This window comes from Diachasmimorpha longicaudata, chromosome 6 (genome assembly GCF_034640455.1).
Source record: "Diachasmimorpha longicaudata isolate KC_UGA_2023 chromosome 6, iyDiaLong2, whole genome shotgun sequence".
NCBI lineage: Eukaryota > Metazoa > Arthropoda > Insecta > Hymenoptera > Braconidae > Diachasmimorpha > Diachasmimorpha longicaudata.
Genome location: NC_087230.1, coordinates 9,217,919 through 9,240,047, shown reverse-complemented (window position 1 = coordinate 9,240,047; position 22,129 = coordinate 9,217,919). Strand labels below are relative to the sequence as shown.

At 39.2% G+C, this 22,129-nt stretch overlaps 1 protein-coding gene across 10 annotated transcripts in view; it reads left to right on the top strand.

Moving 5' to 3' along the window:
* Dysc (dyschronic) overlaps window positions 1–22,034 on the top strand; it is a 33,551-nt gene extending 11,517 nt beyond the window's left edge. For 3 of the 10 annotated variants that reach the window (XM_064122615.1, XM_064122618.1, XM_064122614.1), the window contains 12 exons: window positions 1,511–1,641; window positions 5,388–5,723; window positions 6,156–6,388; window positions 6,461–6,758; window positions 6,864–6,923; window positions 8,733–8,875; window positions 9,281–9,362; window positions 9,551–9,661; window positions 15,593–15,796; window positions 17,053–17,358; window positions 18,423–18,501; window positions 18,590–22,034. In XM_064122615.1, coding sequence (XP_063978685.1) covers window positions 1,511–1,641; window positions 5,388–5,723; window positions 6,156–6,388; window positions 6,461–6,758; window positions 6,864–6,923; window positions 8,733–8,875; window positions 9,281–9,362; window positions 9,551–9,661; window positions 15,593–15,796; window positions 17,053–17,358; window positions 18,423–18,501; window positions 18,590–18,732 — 2,126 coding nt within the window. In that variant the 3' untranslated portion in view covers window positions 18,733–22,034. The remainder of the gene's footprint in view (window positions 1–1,510; window positions 1,642–5,387; window positions 5,724–6,155; window positions 6,389–6,460; window positions 6,759–6,863; window positions 6,924–8,732; window positions 8,876–9,280; window positions 9,363–9,550; window positions 9,662–15,592; window positions 15,797–17,052; window positions 17,359–18,422; window positions 18,502–18,589) is intronic. The other 7 variants (XM_064122621.1, XM_064122619.1, XM_064122617.1 and 4 more) reach the window with 6 other exon arrangements.
* The last annotated feature ends 95 nt before the right edge of the window (window positions 22,035–22,129 follow it).

Genomic DNA, 22,129 nt, shown 5'->3' with positions numbered 1-22,129 from the left:
ATCTAGGGCACTGGCGCATTCTGCTTAATTGACATCAGTTAAATAACCAACGATATTGAACCTTCTGATGAGAGTATTCACTAATTAATATGTTGAGAAATGACAACTACAGGAGTGTGAAGTCGATATCATTGATTATTAGATTAAAATCAAACTTCAAATGTCCGAAGTCCAATTACAACCGGTTAATCAAAAAATGACCGTTGACAATCAAAGTATTTCAGAAATATCCTGCGAGACCTCGTTGTATCAAAAAAAAAAATCAAGGTCATCTCTCGTTGCTACCACTGCCTTAATAATCATCTTAACGAATTTACTTCCACATTTTAAGCCTCCAATCACTCGCCTTAAATCACTAAACGAGCGCATTATCTCTGGTATCGTCGTGCCTCAATCATGTCGCTTGATTAATTCTTCAATCCCTTATTCCATTCCAGGAATCCTCACACCAACGGCTAATTAACTATAAACCCAAGTGCACTATACTCATTCCAACCCCAGGTGGCCTTCATTTTTCGAATAATGAACTCGTTTTCCATAATCCCATTTTTTCACTCTCAAATCTCCCTCCATGGCACTGTCAATTGTCATGTTTCTTTGCATACCTAGCATGTATTAACCGTGATTCAGTTCCCCATTTATTAACGATGCGCAGAGGAGCAGTTGCATGATAGATCATTGTTGCATCCTGTACATAAACTGGGATGACTGGAGTTTACAAGGGAAGGGAACTGTAACTTTCCAGGTGCGAGTAAATTAAAAATACAACATAATATCCCAGGCTTATTACGCCTCGAAAATAAACAATTATTCAAGGTTCAACAATTTTAATGAAGCAAGTGATCCATAATTCTAGAATTTGATGAATGTGCCTTCACGTGAGGATTAAATTTCCATTTGTAATTGCTATTTTTTTAGTAACATTAATTGAATTTTTTTTCCATGCGATTCACTGTGGGAGAAAAATCATATTTCTTCGAACATTTAATTCACTGCAGTCGATTCATTGTAATCGATCGGACATTCAATGCTACATCCCCTTGCCTTGAATGGAAACACGGATTTAATTTCTCTGTCAGAACAATTTATGTCTATCTTTTTTTTATTGATTCTCCATCAGCAAAAATATTTGCAAAAGTTTCCACTGTGAGCTCTAATGAATTGTTATTCGTTGAAAAATTGATCGGTTACTCTGCTCTCCTCGAATTGCCATTCGATTTCGACGAAACAAACTCCACTCAACCCTGAAACGAAACAATATTAAATTTCTGTACTTCACAATATTCGCAATAACGCTGGTCCGACATCTAGCATCTGCCCTCACTCGAAACTTCAAGTACAAGTGCACTAGAGGCACTAGAAGCAGCAGGATGTAGAATGCAGGATGTAGGACAATTAGTGCGCACCACTTGAAGCCAAAAAACGCGATTCACTATTCTCCCACAAAATCCTCGAAACTTAGACTGTCCCTCATACTATAAGTTCATAATCCTTTGGGAATTGTTTTCAGGTGTGGGTGTGTATATCTCAAGAGTGGAGGAGGGCTCGGTGGCAGAGAGAGCTGGCCTCAGACCGGGTGACACAATCCTTGAAGTTAATGGAACCCCCTTTCGCGCTGTCACACACGAGGAAGCCCTCAAGGTAAATTTTCTCGGAATAATATTTTCCTCTCATTTTTCCACCATCCACTCCATTTCTAAAAATCCAATAATCCAAGTCTTCGCATTGAGAGAGACTTCCATTGAAGTAGATCCATATTTTCAAGGATAATTCAGACCAAAACATCACCAACTTGAATTTCTTAACAAAATGAAACAATATTCCAGGAGTGATTCAACTTCAATCCCATCACGGTTCCCAGAAATTTCGTTAAAAAATCGGAAATTCCAAAAAATCCAGGTTCACAGTTTTACCGTTATCGCCGATATAATCCCATTAAATTTTCAAAACCACTAGTCCACACCGCAAACGCATTGTTCGAACACCGGTTTGGTGTTAAAATCACCACCGAATTTTTTACTATGGACGCAGTAAATACCTGCGGCGTTACAGTTTTTGCTGTGAGAGATTTAAACCGGTGTTAAAATTAACTCTTACAATCAGAGTCAAAATTTGGGACGACGTGATTTTTTTTTCACACCCGACTCTACTGATTAATTTTTTCTTTTTGGCAATTTTCATTGCAGTTCACTGCAAATCAATCAACTATTTTTCCTCTGATGATTGAAATAATATATAATCATCTATTCTTCGGACTTAATGAGAATCGGTGGGGTTCATTGATCTCTTTTCCACCTAAACGAGGCAACAGCTGCAAATAGTTCTGAAAAACTGAAGTACAGGGTAGAAAATATACTATACCATTTCATGAATTCTGATGTGAACGACGCAGCTGAGTCTCTACGGCTCATCACGCTCTAGTGGCTCGTACGACAAAGGAAACGGTGACACGACAATGGGCCATCAGCACTATCGGAAGACGTTTGATCGTCAGAGATGAAAAAAATGACGACAAAGACGCAAACAAAGGAGCTCAGGACAGTAACAGAAAATGAGCGGAGGACTTACGTCTTATGCTCGTCGATATTCAGTGATTTTATTTGACGGGAGATTATTGGATCTTCCAACCTCTCCATGGAACCTGACAATGTCTTCATCAGGTTCAAAAGGATTTTCACCTCGCGCAATTCCACCGATTGACTTAAATTGCTACTCCCACCAGAACAATCCTTCAATTATCGATTAAACGTATATATGAGCGGATCTAGTCTCGTCGATGTCCCATCAGCTAATCACTGCCTTCGGTCCTCCCTTCAAAGACCTGCAGCTGTGATATGGGGGTTGACGATTGGAGCTGAGACGAAATAAATGAGGTGCACTCAGCGGGTGCATCCACAGACGAGGGATTTCCCTTCTGTTTCTGTTTTGTTCTGTTGTATCATGTCGATAGTCAAAAGGTATCTCTCGACCCTGGCCTGGAGTCGCGACTTCTGCTCGTCTAAAATCGATCGACATGAACAATGCAGGGGGGGAGGGGATTCAGCTGTCGTTAAATTGCCTCGTCGTTCTACAAACGATACTTCTTTAATTGGAAATATATTTCTTTGATAGGCACAGGGGGTCTTCAGGGAGAATAGTCAGAGAGATTCGCAATCAGTTCCATTAAAAAAAATTCCGAAGGATTTTTATCGAGGGAGAAAGGGATGTTGATTAGCTGAGAAGGTGACACGTGACACTGGCAGCATCGACAGGAGAGGGAGATTTTCCATGGTAACATGAGCCTAGGGTGGAGTTATCTATGCTAATGCTAATTATGCTGCCATCCCTTAAACTTTCCAATTTATAAATTCCATTATATTGACACAGGATTTCTCTCCGTGTGGATCCATCAGAATTAAACTTTACTTTCCCTGTGAAAGGGCCTCGGATATTAGTTTGAACCCTCTCTGCTCTCAGAGTTTATGCTTCAATGTCAATATTTCTCCGCACAATCTGAATATCGATCTGTATTTAATGGCCAGGGGAAGATGAGAATGTAAAATAAGCAGAGAAGTTCCATCACCCCAGTGCAATGACGGAATGTACGATAACATTAGTAAGGGCGTCTGCCAACAATCTTCATGATATAAAACTCCGGTTCATTACTTCAATGGTGCCCCTAAAAAACTTGTCGCCCTTGTTCCCTCACAGCCTTCGCAATTTCACTCTCGTGTCTGTCTAGTTTTATACAGAACAGATCCCTAGGAATTGGTGGGAGCTGGCGCCAGGATTCCCGGCGCCCTCGTTCTACTCCTTGCTCCATCGTCATTTACCATCCCTATATATACATGGATATATATATAATGACGTAAGAACTATCGTATTCCCTCTCAGACCATTTCTTTTTACTCCACCCACTCCATTTAACTATTTTATTTTTCTCACGATCATCGGATAATGTGAGCGGAGTTGAGTCTTGGGTGAAAATTAAGAAAACGGAAGTTGTTCGAGAATTAAAGGATTTTCGATAGGATTATTTTCCAATGCTCTCATTTATCTCCACCAAAAACGGTCGTTTATTGTACTTATGAAAATACTTCCGGTCCCCGGAGAATCGGAGATATCCATCAATAACACGCCCCGAAAATGAATTGAATTTCATCGTCTATCACGGTGATTTCCTCCGGAGCTGCCGATCATTTTGCAAAGTGAGGACGATTTTCGAGTGCAGAGATTCAATAATTGACTGCAAAATATTATCTCGTGGGAACTAATAATTTCCACGACGAGACTACATTTTTTTTCGTAGTGTGAAAAATCGAATGGACAATTTTTCGTTCAATAATTGATCAGTCCCTCCACTAGGTCAAGCTGGCCATACAAATCGCCATAAATATATAGTGAAAAATGATTGAAGATGTCTCAAAATTATACAAATCCTCCTACCACCGTAAACCCCTCCTCAAATCGATACATCAGGATGCCGTTTCAGAATTAATCGACTGAAATATCATACGTGTTTGGCAACTGAATCTACACCAACGAAAATACCTTTTCCATCCCTTAGGCTAGTGCCAGAAATGATGATGGAATCTGTGATGCTATCCGGACCAGGTATCCTGACTATTTGCATGAACGTCGAGGGTCGAATTGAAATTCACCAGTGGCTCGTTTAAATCATAGAGCGACCAGATCACCACGACAGTGAACCAATCGATTTTCAGATGTGTTTTACGACTCAACTGCAGAGATTTGCTGATGAAAAATTGATTTTTTTTCCCTCTTCCAAGTGCTGAATGTGAAATTCTCGATTGATTGAAATCGGAGGAACGGGGTAAAATCTCCTTATTTCTCGGGATAAAGTAGCACTTGCTTTCGAGACGCAGGGACTCGAGTCAGGTCAAGGATAGCCAGGATATGACGTCACGGGCTGTGCCTGGAGATCGATATCCCGGTGGCGCGTCGCCCTCCACCGAACGCACTCCTGCTTATTTCTGCCACTGTATTATCTCAACGTTAAATGATACGAAAAAGTTATTGCTCAATTTTTTTGACCGTAAACCGAACACTTCTGTCGGCGTGAAATAAAAAAATTGTATTTCCTTCTCCAGACCTTAATTTTTATTGATGAAGTTACTATATCGACTCAATCATTAAATTATTGACTCAATGAAGTGCTAAACCTTCGAATGCCCCAAATTCCCGGCCACCAACGACCTTCCCATTCCCCGCAGAAAGACCTGATTAAATTTAATTGAATGCCGAGAAAAAATTAACGACTTGAAGACAATTATCGTACCGCAGTACCTGAATCATTAAAAATCCGAATCCTCCCGCCCCTCAATCAACCCCAACGTATCATTACCATTACTCAGAATCGATGTTTACAATGAGAAAAAAAATAATAGCCTTTTTCGAAACAGATGTTAAAGTCTTGTCGAACATTGAGCATGACAGTGCGTGGACCAGCCCTTGATCCAAGATGTCGTGGTGGTCATCCAGTCTGGTCGGGTTCTGGTAGACAGCAGTCCTGCTCCTGGATGGATCGCCAGGGTCGTCCAGCATCGCCACCGCCCCTTCATCCCCGTGACTCCCGCTACGGCTCCCGAACCCGAAAAGTAGAGCTCTGTATCGAGCCAGGCCAATCCCTAGGGCTGATGATAAGGGGAGGACTGGAATACGGTTTAGGGATCTACGTGACTGGGGTTGATAAGGACAGTGTGGCTGATCGTGCTGGTCTCCTGGTACTGCTCTTCATCTTTCAATCTTTATTGTTCCCAATTTCATTACTATTCCGGGGCTCAGTTGAAGGACGATCATTTGCGTATTATCAGGAGGTTCATGTTGTTGTGTACGAACTGATAATAAACATGAATTGGTGGCAATCATACGATATCTCATGTCTTGCCATTTATTGAAGACATTTATCTGTTATTTATGGATTCATTATGTTGAAAATTAAATTATCTCAGTTGCAATAATAGACAAATTGTTGAAAAATCACCAAATTAGTTGAATCTTTCTTAATATGACTCAGTGCTAGAACCTATTATCATGATGTTCTAATAAAACTTCAATTAACGAGCTACTGCGGACTAATATTGTGATCAAATTTTGTCACCATAATATGTAGACTAGATATCGATTTATGGAGTAATTAATGCTTGGGATAATAGGTTGGCGATCAAATTATCGAGGTGAATGGAACGAGCTTCGAAGAGGCCACGCATGATGAGGCTGTACAGATATTGAAGACTAACAAACGCATGAGTCTCGTGATTAGAGACGTTGGTAAAGTTCCTCATTCGTGTACGACGAGCCGGCCAATCGTCGTACCAAGCTCAAGGTACCAGGACCATGATCCTCAAATGATACTGGAGAGCCCTGGAAATCGTCCTCCAAGCCCTTCGTAAGTATCCACGTGGATTTTTCTATTACACTGTCCTGATGACTGATTGATGATGAATTAATTGTTGTGCAGTAGCAGTACCAGTGAATGGAGACATCGGGTGCATTCAGTCTCCTCAGCAACTGCGGCAATGGTAGAGGAAAAAGCTCGGGTAGTCCTAGCCAGAAGTGAGCGGGCAGCCCTTTCCCAGCTTCTGGCGGACTACAGGATACGAAGGCTAACGATAGAGGACCTAGTGGCGTCCTTGGCAGATCTTCTGAACACCCACGAAAAGCTCACTCTCCTCACTGAACTCAGGGAGCTCGTTGAGAGTAAAGACAGGGCGGCCTTCGATGACCTCGTCTATCGCCCGAGGGCCACCATGACTCGAGTATGTTTATCATAGCCAACCCCGAGAAAGAGGATGTAATGAAAAAAAACGCGACAGGATGCAATAATTTTATGACTTTCATGGGGACAACATTTTTATTTTCAGAGAAAAGGCGACAGGGCACATTCAGATCTTGTGGTAACTCCGTCTATTCACGATCTTCCGGTAAGTGATAACGATACATTCGAAAGAGCTGAATTAATACTTCATCACGACACTTCACTGAGTTTCAAGACCTTTATAGTACTTTCTAGAATAAAATAAAATTCCCATGTCTATTTTCTATGTCTTTCTACTCTTTCTGCGTGTGACCCACTGGCGCTAGTTCCTGTACAGAAATTGTTGTTCTATGGAATAAGTCAGGACTTGAAATTGACTTGATTTTTTTAACAAAACCATAATTAAATTAATTCAGTCCCTAGATCACAAAAGAGTTGTCCCCACAAATTACCCACCTCAACAACGAGTAGTTGTGCAATAGATTGTCCATAGACCGCCATTGAATAAGAAAAAAAATCTCCAACAAATACGTGTCGTGATAATGCTCCATAGACCCCTCATTACCAGAATAATTTCTCAATTGTACAGACATTCCACAAACCACTTCGCTACTTTCCTATTGAATCCTCTCTCCTCTCCACTGGACTATTCTCGCAACAAAAATGACAAGTTAACCATAATCGCCATCTCAATTAACTTCCCTCTCTCGAAATAATGCCCCAGTTACCCTCAAGTCCATCAATAATTCACCGAAAAATTACCATCTTGCTTATTCCATTCAGCAACTGAATATTTTATGTTGTCACACACAAGTACACACAGGATATCTCAACTCTTTAGAAGAGAATAATACACTGCTAGTTTAGCTGCAGAGAAAGCTCCTTAATGGAACTCCTGAAAAAAAAAATAATATATGTGAAAATATGAATGAACTGTACTCTTTGTCTGGAGAGGTGCGAGGAAGGATGGCCCATAGGAACCTGGATATTATCAAACAAGAAAAAAAAACATAAAGAAAAAAAAGCACGAGCACGAGTCTATTGATTATGTCATTAAGCCTGGTAGTATCTGCCTTCTTTCCCTCATTCTCTTCTTCTCATTTCCCGTCTCTAACGAATGCCGCATGTTATACTGAAAAAAAAGCCTTGTCACCACTTGGCTTTTCATTAGGATACAGGAGCTTCCACCGAAACATTATTTTTTTTCCACAATTTTTTTCCCATCATATTAGCGCTTCAATACCGCTATCGCTAACCTTGTCTTGTCATTGAGTAATGAACCAACCGAAGTCCACCATAAATCTGTAAAATGGCACGCAATCCCTGTGCTTTTGATCGATACCTGCCTAACCAGAACCAACCAAAAGCCATTGAACAGAAAATACTCGAAACTTGTTTCATAAACAGAAAAAAAAAACACTCATCAAGCTCTTTTATAATTATTTTATTTCCAATGTTTATCCCACCGAGTTCGCCTGAGCTTTGCTGAAAATTTTCTGTTCGTGCCGTAAGTTTTGCCATGACGATATTGCATTTAGCGGAAATGCGGAAACCTAGAGAATATGAAAAATAATATTTTTTTTTCGTTCTCATGCCATCCTCAGTTATTATCACATATCTTCCGACCATTTGAGAGCCATAGGGCGATAGAAAAATGAACTGAAAGCGGGTGAATCTGTGGTCCACTCGACTCTGTAAAAATTGCTCCCTCCATTAACCGACGTGAATTTTTCAAGCAAATATTCACCCGCAATTCGAAGATTCATTTGATCCTCTTATGCTCTCAACAATTCGTTGTATTCGCTGCAAATTTTCCCCCGCATTGCGAAAGGAAACGAGGTCGGACTGGTGACTCAAAGCTCGGGCAAGCTCGATGGCTAAAAAGCGTTAAAACCGGGAATTTGAAAAAAAAAAATGCAGAAATAAAAGATGGCAGCGGCAAGGATTACGGGATTGTCTCTGTGATTTGTCGCAGAGGGGTGGCGGTCGACCGGGGCGGCTGGTGGACGTCGAGGGAGATCCTCTGGGTGTCACTGGACCCCTGCTGACGCGGGACAATCAGGAGTACCGATCACCGAGCGAGGACAGCGGACTAGGGTCTGATATGCCCAGAACTAGGTGCCTGAAACTCAGATAATCCTCCAATAAAAAAATTGATAAAATCATTTTTGGAGACGAATTCCGAAATTGCCGACCTCAGGGACGTCGATCCTGTCAATTTTTTTCACTCTTCGACACACTAAGCCCTTGAAAACATTGTAAACCGATCGATTACGCGTATCCAGGGGTTACCGTGCCCAACAAAGTAGATTGCTTTAGTTCCTGACACTTATGAGCATTGAATTTCACTTCTATCTCTCGCAATAAAATCGTTTGTGCAATTCAGTGGGTGCAGATGAGTGAAGAAATTGGTGAGAAACGTTTCTGGAAAATTGAAATGAGTCGCTAAATGAAGATAGTCCTTAAAAAAAATTGAAATGATAAAAGAATAGCCGACAACAGCGTCGATATTTGGGCTTCCAGGCCGGGCTGCAGACGTGCCCAGCAACATCAGGTAGCCACATCCGACCTCGCCCTCTCCAATGATGATGAGTGCGACAACCAGGTACTTGATATATCACAAGTCCAAACGTATTATCAAAGCGAAAAGCAACCAAATAAAACCGAATTATTCAGATAATTCCTGCACAATGTCAGCCACATCCCTATATTACGACTCCATATTTTAAAAGCCAACAACTGTTATTTATTGACGATGACATTCGCTAAATGCCCCCTACGACGTACTTTCAGGATTACGAGGACGAGATTGAGAGCGACCGCGGCAGAAGGCACAGTTCCCCCAGTGGCTCCCGAGGCAATCCCCGAGATTACGCGCATCATCATCTGCATCCCGACAATTTGGTAAGGGACTAAATCCCCATTTTTTCATATTTCATATTTTCGAAAAATTCTACTGCTACAAATATTCCATCTTTCAAATTTGCGTAAAATAGACTATTCATAGTTACTAGGATCCTAGACACAGGTTTAGGTGTTAACTGGGTGTGTAATAACCTACTAGTAATAGTCCTTAGGGATGTCCTGGAGAACTTTTAGACAAATTCAGTAGATCAGGGAGAAAGCTCCCAATGAAATGATTTTTTCTCCGTCTGTTGAACTCGTTCGAAATTAGAAAAAAATAACGGTTCTAGTCTGGAAATGTCTGAGGGCTTTCCCTTTCATGAATTTACTATTCACTCAACATGAAAGCAGTTCGTTATGATTCATTGGGTCAAACCAGCCATTATGTTAAGTGATTTTCCATCGTTCAACATTAAAATGATATATCTGTGGTGAGAGATTAGTTTGGAAGTGCTGGATTTTTTCTGGCGGCGCCTTCTGATTTTACTCTTCAAAAAATTCTCTATTTATCATAATCAACCCCTTCAGATCCCGAAATACTCATCACTAAATTTCTTGGTCTGAAGGTGAGACAACTCGTCTTCTTCAACTACTCAATTTTTTTTTCCGACTGATGAATGGTTTTGACGACCTCGACGAAATACTTCGAGACTCAATTGGGCTGATCACGTGGGAGTGTGAATCGTAATGTTAATCAATTGATGTCATCTTGATAGACAATTATTTAATATCACAGCTAATGAAGAACTTCCGTGATTATTCAGCCAGCAGGAGCGGTGATTTGACGTTTAACTCCCATAAAATGTGTCGTAAGATACGACGCCCTGAAACCCTGATGGTCTCGATAAGACTCTCGCCAGCAGTCTCGTTCTACCGAAGATAACGTTGGAAATTTCAAATCAGAATATGAGATATTTTCTGTCTGTTAACTTATTCCTATTCGGTGAAAGTAACGGTGCCCGTTCCAGAAGTGTCTGAGGGTTTTTCTTTATTCGGTATTCACTCAAAATGAAAGCCCTCCATTGGTGGTCCACAGGGTTAATCCTCCCATTATTCGAGGCCATTTTTAATCTCATGGTTTCATCTGTAAATTTCCTTTCCCCTTGAATAAAAAAAATTGTCTATTTACCGTAGTCTAATCCGTTCAGATTACGACATATGGGGTGCGTCGCGTTTAAGTTCTCAACCAATAACATTAATCAAGTGATTTACCCAATGTCCGCGTTTGTTGCAAACAATAATATCGCGATTGTACCCTTTGAAGTCGCGTTGATTCTCCCAATGAGTCGCCAGGAAATTTTAATAACCACTAATTGGCAGCAGCTTTTCGATTCAGCACGTTCGTCCTCCCCAAAGGATATGTCCATTCGCAGAGACGGCGGCTGTTTGTAATGCTCATTATTGGTTGAATAATCATAATGCTTTAACTCGCCATTTGACCACTTGATTACTCAAATTATAAAATTTCATTACGGTTATGGTAACAATCTCTCGCCGGTTGTGTTCGTCGAATTGCCGGACAAATCGTTAACCGCATGCGATATGTCATCAGCAGCAAACGAAATCGAATTTTCTTTTTTAGTAATGAAATTACATTTTCCGGTTATCATGCAACGTTGTTACGAGATGGGTGGAAGTACCTAGCAATTGAGAAATATTTTTAATCAAATAGTTCAATTGAAATGTAAATTCCCCTCAATCGAATTCTCGATAACGATCCACAAGGCCTGGCGTGCCTCTTGAGCATTACCCGGATAAAAATGAAACGAGCAATCTGGATAGGCTCATCCCCTGGCCAAGAACATGGGTTCACGGTCGTCCGAGCGTTTCTTTTTTAACAAAATTTTTCTTCGCATTTCTTCTTTTCCCCTGAGTCATTTCCTCGCGTGCAAACTACGTTTCGCAGGATAATGAAGACGCCAATTACAGAATTATGTTTTTTTTTCGTCCAGTTTAATGAGACGTAGACATTAGTACAGCTTCATAACGTGAACCGAATAAGGGTTGTAATTGCCCACAACATCAGCAAGGTTTTACGAGTAGCGACAATATTTACCATTTCCAATGGTCATTTTTGTATGTTTTTTTTTTTGTTTATCGAAGTTTTATTACTTGGACATCGAATGCGACAGGGAGAGTGTGAGGCGAAGGTGAAACTGGCTTCGTGGAGGCCTCGCTCGAGTGAGCTCGAATGAGGAAAGCGAGAGCCGATTATATCCTGAAACGAGATATCCGGCCGATCGTGACGGCGTTGTTTTTATGTATATCATAATGTTTCAGCACAAACAACTTATAATTCTATGGTAATCATCGGGGCATAATCGAAAGTATTTTCAAAGAAAAACTTAACAATCAGTACATTAATCATAGAAATGAAAATGGAAAATAATCGCATTTATCATCGGAGAAAAGCTGATATTAATCTTTGATTGTACGAGAAAGATGAGTCATTTTCACGAGTTATTTGAAGTGTGGTAATTGAATCAGACATTACACCGAGTAGACCGAATAAAATACACCTGAAAGCCACGAGTTTTCCGAATTTTTAATCATCGAAAATTCACAATCATAAAATAAGGAAAATGCATCAGTTAAATACCTTCATCACTTTATTCTTAACAAAAACAAGTAGTACAAAAGTTAATAATAATCAAGTGGGACTATGTACAAATGGGATGAACAAACATGAACCTCGTGGGCTGATGAAAAAGGGGGCTGGGGTGAAGGGAGGGGGAGGCTGGATAGAGGGATTTTCAGAGGAAGGCAAACCGACTGGAGGAGGTACAGTAGCGCATGAGAAATTATTTTATAAACAACTTTCATGAGGTCAGAGCTTGTCCTGGATGGCCTGGCGTAGTTCTTCGGTCGCTTTGGCGACCTCCTGTGCCTGTCTGCTGACGATATGTGACTCGACGCGAATGACACAGTGTTGAACGCTCGAGTTCGATCGTCTCACCGAATTTCCACTGCCAAATTTAGGACGAGGAATTCGCACCCGCTGTACATCACTCAACCAGGACTCCATTTTGCTTCAAATTTCAATAACGAGTCTAGGGAGAAAAACGAAGGGGATTATAAAAAAAATGTTGGAAGGTTCGATGATCGATTTGATGGCAAAATGAGAGGAAATATTTATTTGAGCTGAGGAAATCCTGAGATTCTTCGGATCTGTACATTTCCCTCTGAGAACTTCGCGATTCCCTTTATACTGTTACCCTTTATAGACATGTCGACTTGAACTGCTTGACCACTTTTGCCACTGGCTTTATATTCTTCTAATGAAAGCACTCGACCAAACAAATTAAAGACGAAATTAAAACAGTCTAGGCCACTCGGCTCGGCGAACCGAAACGAGTTCTTTTTCTTGCGCAATAATATGTTTCATTTTCATCGATTCCCTGAATCAGAATTTTCGAAAAACCGGAAGTCGCGTGGATCAGACATACACCTGTTAGCCAAAATCGGCGGCTTTGTGGTGCAGGAAGGGAAGAAAAAAGGATGCGCCGAAGAAATTACGGAGATCTTTATGGAAGACCGTGGAACCGGTTAAAAATATAAATTCCCAGGCTTGACGATCGTGTACCGTATTGGATATACAGTTAGTCTCACGTATAATACGAAGATGCTCTTTTTGAAATGGCTATGAATACCGTGACAGAATGGCGAAACATCAAACGCGATTTATTGATGACTTATCGTAATCGATAAGACAACCGATAAATCCCATGATAAGTCCACTTGCATTCTGTCACCTGTAATCTTGAATAAAATTTGAAAATTCATTTCCTGCTCACTCTATTGTCCGTTTTCTTGCTACATTCGTTGCTCAATAAAGCTGTCACAATAGTGAAATTACTCCAATCACAAATGAAACTAACGAATGAACGAAGTGACCTGGATTTCCATGTCAACACAGAACTTTAAACTTTTTTTCTTCGAATGGAAAAAAAATGAAATTCAATTAACTCACCAATTCCCTCGTGATTTGATCGTCTCGTGGATTGAATCACCTCGTTGTTGATGAAGTACTCTCCTCTACATTCGATTTATCTCGGTGATCGATGAACAGAAAATCGCAAGGTGCAACACGCTATCTACGAGTAGCCTCGCACGACTGTTTTCAAGAGCGTGGCACAGGTAACTAAGTACCTTGATTCGTTCTGTGGCTGAGTCTGTGGCCCCAAGGAGGAAGGAGCGAGCTGGACAGCACTCACAACAAGTGAGAGAAAGACTTTAAAACTTGTTACCCATACACCGAGAAATTGGATAGAGAAGGATGGATTGGGGTGGTACAGTAGTGGGGAATAGTTTGTACAACGTTGCCAAGTTTTGCTTTGGCCTCTTGAAAATACAGGTTACGCGTACTAAACAAGTTAAGTGCGTATAATTTTTTTCCTTCTCCCACATCAGTCATTTATTCGCATCGAATTGTCTGGCAAAATCATCCATTTGTCGCTTCGGGAACGGAACTAGAACGGAACGGCGGGAAAAAAAAGAATCATTTTTTTATTCAAATCAATTCTTCCCGCGATAATTTGGCGCCTTATGCGCAGTGCGAACGAAATTATTGGCCGGTTTGCTCAATTGATGCGCAATACTGACCAGTCACTGCATGAATTTTTTTTAGGGCCAATGATCGTTCACTAAACCCGGAAACAACGGTTTCCGTCCTTTGCGCAACGAATTACAAATTACGCAAAGGAGGACAAGTGACTAGTTCTGAATCTCGGCCGAGTCGAATTGTACTCCTTTTGAGAGGTGACGATGACTCATCCGCACGATTCCTCGATGTATTTCTACGCCTTCCGGCTACGGGTCATCGGTTAATCGTTGCGCTCTTCCGTGTCTGGGTCTTTGTTCCATGATCTTCAAACACGATCTAAAAATATATTGAATATTGAATTAATGACAGTTTCTCTTTTATTAATCTTCTTACCATCCTCTTCATCGAGTTTTCCCTTTTTTTTTGCACCGCGTACAGCTGCGCAGGTCATGCGGAATAGATTTTGCAAATAAAAAATATATAATTTACTCACCACAATATCTGACTCAGGGTGAAAGTTTTCGAGGCGTCTCTTGTGGTCTGCACCAGAGTTTTACGAGGAGTTTATCTGGGTCGATTATTATTATGTATACACCACTCTTGTGAGAGGGATCCGGGGAGTTTCCGGTTTTATCTTTAGTTCTGCGATTTTTGTCTCGGTATTATTTTTTTTTCTGTCGTATTTTCTTTGAAAATGGGGAGCCATGAAAATATAATAATGCAAGGGAAATATAATAATCTGCTGGTTTAATTATCCCCCTGCAATGAGGGCTGGAGATAATTATTTGCGAAAATTTCGTGCAATTATTGGTATCTGCTGCCGCAGGGAATTTCATTGGACCATCATTATTTATCTCTTCACATTGGAGGATCATAAAATCGGTCATAAAAGTGATTGATACCGTGGTGAGACTGGACACAATCGTTAAAACAACGAATGATTCATCTTGGAAATGGGAAATAAATTGACAAAACATTATAATTGAGAAAATAAACGAACAAGAAAATGGCAGTACTAAATCGAAATTACGAGCAATGAGATTTTCCCGTAAAAAATTATGGAGACGATAGAACCTGGGTTTAAAAAAAAATACTGTAAAACTCCTGCTGCCCACGCCAGATGATTTTCTCATATTGGAGAGCAGGAGGAGCGGTACAAATTCTTGAAGAGAGGAATTCAATTTTTTTTTAATCCCCGATAATTGTTTGACAACTTGCGAACAGTCAGACAGTAGATAATCGACAAAAATCGGTGGCGGAATTTTTTGTTGACGGAAAAATTAGTCCTTTAGTGATAGAAAAAAGGGGGCTGTAGTTTGGTATCTAATGGGGTCCTGTCCCGTATGATGTTTTATATTTTTCGGGGTCTCATACCATGATGTACAAAGGAGAGCGACGGCGGTTGCGAAGGTAGCGACGCTGAGATGATCACTAATGGTCGTCGTGAGCGTGATACTGAGCATGAAGACGAAGGAAGGGAAGAGAGGAGCTCGGAGGGTGGAGGTGGGGGAGGTTTCGGTGGTTGGAGGTCCCACCTATTTGGTGGTCTTACTCAACGCGTCAGGTCCTGGTACTGGGGCGCCAGACCCCTCGTAAGTTCTACATTCAAGAACTTCCGCACCATTACGTTTTTTCGTTTACTTGAATTTTTCATATTATTTTCGTGCGATTATCTCATTAACATTTTTATTTCAACAATTCATAAAATGTTAATAATCTCACGGATTTTGCCACGGTTCGCACGCTTCTGGAGAAAAAATCGGAACGGTCAAAGGAGAAATGAAAAAAAAAATGTGAAAAATTATTTCAAATGATGAGAAACAATGATTTAGCATGATCTGAGCGATTATTGGACTTAGATAACACAATTCCTATTTTTTCAATCAATAATGCTAATCGTACTCGCTCTAGCTCTAGAGACTAGTCGATAGGCAAATTTGTACGTGTGTGTTTTATTTAATTTAAATTATTTAGATGTCTTGCACTGTGATTTGTACATTACTTAGACCAATTATTCACCACCAGATACTAGGCGACAAAATTTTTTAACCATTAACAGTTGCTTTCAAGTCTTAAAATAGATTTTACTGGTTCAATCAATATTTTTTGACTTTTTTCCAGATAATTAATTAACAATTTTTTATGTTTCATCAACTAGCACGAGTTTGTCAATCATTGAATTTAGATGTCTTGGCATGCAAATATTCTCACAAATAAAAACTCCACATTCGACAAAATTTAGAGAAATTCAGTGAATACAACGAATTAAAAACCTCACGCAAAAGATTATTTTAATTAGAGCCTGTAAAAAACGGAAGTGAAAATTATGAAAGTTGGAAGTCAAAATTAGTCGGGCATTGTGACAAGTGTGAACTTCCTAAGCCGATTCCATCTACTGGTGACTGTGAAATATATTTTTTTTTACTTTCACATTAAAATTTTTCACTCTATGCATCACTTTAAGCACCGAAACTCAGATGATTCTTCATTGATTACTATTTATTCACGTGAAGATGATCATAATAAAAAAAATAGTAATATCAATATTAACGACACCACCACTCTCCGAGCACCAAAAACACCCCACCACCAAATCAGTCTATCAGCAAGCATGTCTTCAATATTTTACTGAATATTCTATCAAAATCTCTCGCACATTTTTGGACCATCTACGGCCCACCTTAGGTACAACTGTGTCTGCAAATAAACCATGTGTTAGATCTCATCTTTTATCAATCAATAATCGAAACGTTATTGGCGAAGTCGTGATAATGGAACTTTAACTCACGCCATTATTGCGATGAGGTGAATTTTGATCTTTTGGCTTTACTCGTAATTGGATTTCCAGGAGCTGGCCCATAAGCTCTCGAGGAGCTTCGACATGCAGGAAGCGCAATTACTAGAGGATGGAAGCAGCACTGGTGGTGCCACTGGTGCGTCCGGTGCTGGGGGCCCTCCCCGAAGACATCACAGCGCACAAAGGCTCGCGAGGAGTGAAATATCAGAGAGGAGGGAAGAGGATGGAGCACTCGTTGTGCCTGATCACCAAGGAAATCTCAGGATTACAGTCAAGAAGACCAAATCGATACTGGGAATTGCGATAGAAGGAGGAGCCAATACCAAACATCCTCTACCTAGGATAATTAATATACATGTGAGGATTTTTCAAATTCCTTCCATCAATCCATCTCCTCATGGGGGGATTTATCGAGGAAACCTGCAGCTCTGAATTAAATAATGCTTTTGAATTTGAAATATTATTCTGCATATAGAAATGGAATGTCCTTATATTCAATCTCTGATGAACTGTGAAACTTTCGCGAGCTCTTATTGAAACATCACTATCATCTATACCTGCGCATTCAAACAAAATTACTCTGTGCAAAACATTAACGACATGGGAGGATAATAACTCTCTTCTGAACCTGGCAGTAACGTAATTTAATGATACTTCCCCCTAGATGGGTTGTAACAACTGAAAAAAACCCCAGAATTGAACATAAACCGGAGAAGACCTAGTACTTTCCTCCGTTCGCAAGAAAATAACCGAAAGAAATGCGAAGAACAAACTGGGAAATGTGGAATGTGTGGAGCACATAATTTTTACCCACTAATGACACGAAAATATCAAACTGCTTTATATTTTGTATTGCAGTGGGGCTTAATCAATAATAATCGTCTCCTTGTCAGTTGATGAGCGCAACTGTAATAATAAAACTTGGAGAATGAGGAAATTCCGTTACGCGTTTATTTTAAAAACTTTATGGAGGCATTCAGCGAGAGGATTATTATCATTTTTCGATCAAGGCTAAACGCTTTTGTTTCAAGTTATTCGTTAAATTATCGAACCGGTGAACGTTTCACAGTGAGGCCCCTCAGAATTCGTAACACAAAATTCCAGGCTCGCTACACGCGTTTTGAACTAAAATTTTAATGCTCGTAAAGTTGAGAAATGGTGAGGGAAAAAGTGCACTGCAAAAATGAATGTCTGAAATTCATGCAGCTCTTGTATAGATTTTTTTAACCATTAAAAAACACCTGAATAAAATAAAAATTCATCTGCCTTTCGACCGTCAATTAAAATACTCAGCCTAGTCGTCTGAAATTTGCATAATTTTTCTACGATTTGGCGAGGAAAATGTTTAAAGACTATTCAAGAGAAAACAACTTCAAATGTCAGCAAGTTACTTTTCTAATGAATATTTAATTTTAATAAAGGATAATGGAGCCGCTTACGAGGCCGGTGGTCTTGAAGTCGGTCAGCTCATCCTCGAGGTTGACGGGCACAAAGTAGAAGGTAAAAAATTCATGAATTCCTCTCGTAAAAAAGAAAAATCTATAAAAATTTGAATGTTTAATATCCCCTAAAATATTCTTTTGTTCAGGATTACACCATCAGGAAGTAGCACGACTCATAGCTGAATCCTTCGCGAGGCGTGATCGCAATGAGATTGAATTTCTTGTTGTTGAAGCAAAAAAGAGTAATCTGGAGCCAAAGCCAACGGCTCTTATATTCCTGGAGGCGTAGCAGGAATCTCCCACCTCCGAGCCGGAACCACCGTAAAACACCTTGTGAAAATCGTGAGATTCAACTCCCTTGCATCCATACATTTCTCCCTTCCCCGCCCCCTCCCCTGTTTATTCCCTTCATTCTTGGTGCTTAATCGAGACCTCAGGGTCATCGTGATCGAGGTACAGCGATGTTTAACTGCAACTACAGGAAAAATATGCTCCTAAACATTAAAAATACAGTAATAATAACGATGACAAACATTCATAAGAAAATCCAAAATGTTCTCCTCGACAATGAAACGTAAAATTGTGATATGTTTGATACATAATAATTCTAGAACGTTGCGAGATACCGCAATGTGGCATTGAAGAGGTTGACATGCATTATAACTTTTTTATTTCAAATATGCATGAAAAATATATACTTAAAGTGAATAAAAAGCATTTCGTAGGAGGAAAATAACTAAAAAAACGACACAGCGAAGAATGGGAAACCTAATACCTCGACCAATTGACCAATTAATAAACCCATCATTCCTCATTTTTATACCCAACGAATTTCATAGTTAATCCGGCGGATGGTGGGAAACTAGCAAACTGAAAAATAAAACGGCTTAAATGGCCGAATGTACCTCAACGATGCGCTGAAATGCAACGTAAAGGCGACAATGGTCATGTAAATCCCTCAGCAGATATTCAAAAGTTGAACCTAAACAAGTGAAAAGATTACGATTCTTTTGCGCCAATATTTGGCATACATATGACATATTTGACAACTGAAAAATCTCCGTAATTCCGAATTACGAAATACTAGAGATGGAATTTTTTCATAATTTTCCCCGACATTTTGCGGAGAAAAAAAGCGGAAAATGTATGTTAAATCGTGTTGCGAGAGGGATCATAGTCACGCCAAATAAATATATAAAGAAAGACGAATACGACGAAAAATTGCATCAAAAAATTTCTGGTAATGATAACCGAGAAGAGTCGCCATTTGTGCCAAAAACACACTCGAGGATTTCTTTCATAAAGAAAGCATTAAAAAATCTTTAAAAAACACAAACACTTGTTCAAAGTTAAATTGAATGCTTGACACGTACAGTGAAAACAAAATTTGGATAAATTAGCTCCTAATATCGAGTCTGACTAAAGGCGAGAAATTAAAATGTAAAAAATATGGGAGAAAAAAATTTTAAAAAAATATTGACTAATTCATTATCAAAGCAATCAAAGACGCGAGCTGGCCTTGACTGTCTACAATTAGTAACCCCCTGTTTCGTTTTTCTCATAGCAAGATTTATGACTCATTTTATATGTAAAAAAAATATTTGTTTAATGTGAACGTGAGAAAAAAAATGAAAACAATTTATTGGTCGAGCCAACTCGAGTACTTTGACCTGATACCAATAGACTTATTTACTGGAATTGTTGAGGCTTAAAGATTATTATGAATAAGTGTATATATACTTGAAGTACAGAAAAATATTAATTAAATATGATAGGATTGGACAATTATTAAAGCTTTTCAGCGTTGAAGAAAAATTCAGATCAACTGTTTATTGTAAAAAGTGGGAAGAGGAGGTTTAATTCATGAAATAGAAACGAATTCAGAATTTCAGAGATCAAACAAACTGAAGAAATACATTTCTGTTGAGAGAAGACTACAATTTTTTTTCTTTTCGAATTCCCAGTTATTGGCGCAAACAAATCAGCAACAAATACTTGCTTTACCCTAATGATTTGTTTTTAGAGATATAGGATCGATCTTCAATGCATGAGGAGTCCCACTTCAATAGCCCGTGGCATTGAAACCTCCTGGTGGTCTCCTCTCAACAACAGGAAAAAACATCACGGTTATTAATTTTTATCATCCAACTAAAATTGGAAGAAAATAATTATCCAACTGTTATCGACATAAACCACAATTACTATAATTTCTGTAGTTCTTTCTCAATGTAAAAACAACGGTACTGAGCACTACATTGGTAGAGTAACTTTTAGATAAAAAAAAAGCCCACAAACTGTCGATCACACTCAACAAGAATCATCACTAGTTCTGCACGACACACCCATTGCCGATCCAATTAGCAGATAGACGGTAATGTGCCAAAGTCATAAAAACCAAAAGTTCAATGTGGTAAAATTGAATAAAGCTGAAGTAGTCTAGTAGATCAATAAACCCTGAAGAAATAATAAGGTGAATAACATTGGCCGGAAAAATCAAGATTAAAATAAAACGAAGGAGACTAGGGCATGGGGTCACCACCAACTACACAAATAATATTATTTCATCACCAATTCTATTGATTTATGAGTAGTACGCACAAATCGTCTGAAATTCGCACCAAGTTAGCAAAAACTCAAATTCATAAATAATGATAACGAATGTAATCCAGAGAATAAGAACAGGATCATGAGCACTGACCGATATGAAGTTTAACCGAAACGAATGATAACAGATGAATATTTTTGTAAGCGGCTATATCAAAGACGCTCGCTCAGGCCAGACAATTTCAGCTGACATATCCGACAATGCCTTACGCTTTATGTGTTGATGATAAACGTGCGAAAGCCTCAAATTTGGGGGTAAAATGTGTCTGCAGTAAATATTAATAATGACAATGTGAAAACGAAAATTCAACCACAAGCATATTCAACCCCGATTGTCAGATTAAAGAGATCAACAGATAAAAATTTTTTAGATCAGCGTCAGTGAAAAGTCCTCACGAATGATGGAAAATTAATTCGTTGATAATTAGGAAATTATGTAGATTATTTTAGAGAAATCCTCGGATGATGTTTCGTTGTCTCGTACCTTGTTAGAGATTAGAACTAGATGACTCCAACGAAAATGTAGAAAGAATATTGTTTACTCATCAACGTAGAGAAGCTTCACCTCCCCTTCCCAAAGTGTATTCATTCATGTGAATGATGCATCGAAGAGTCCAGGTAATTAGAAAGTTTTGGAGATGACGAGATGTGTTATCAGAGCGTCAATAACAAGTTCAATGATTCACTGAATATAAAATTGATAAAAAATTCAAATACTTAAGTTGATAACGTTAAAACCGTGTATATAATATATAAATAAATTATACCTAAGCGCTCGTTCATACTGCATTTCATAGTCCGGTCGGATATAAAAATAAATATACATAAATTTTTGCAGAGTTTAACGCGTTAATGACATAAGGAGAGTTTTTCGCCGAATTAACGTTTGTTTGTTTAATACGGTTATTTGTTTGTGCGCTGATTGATATTCATTAGATGGAATGTAAAAAGAAATCATGAAGAATATAAACGTGTAATTAAACACCAGCTGTTTTGTTTAATTATTTACCCAACAACTGATAGTCAAAATTAATTTAAAAAGTCACTTCCCTGACGTATAATAGGATTTATACGTCCGAATA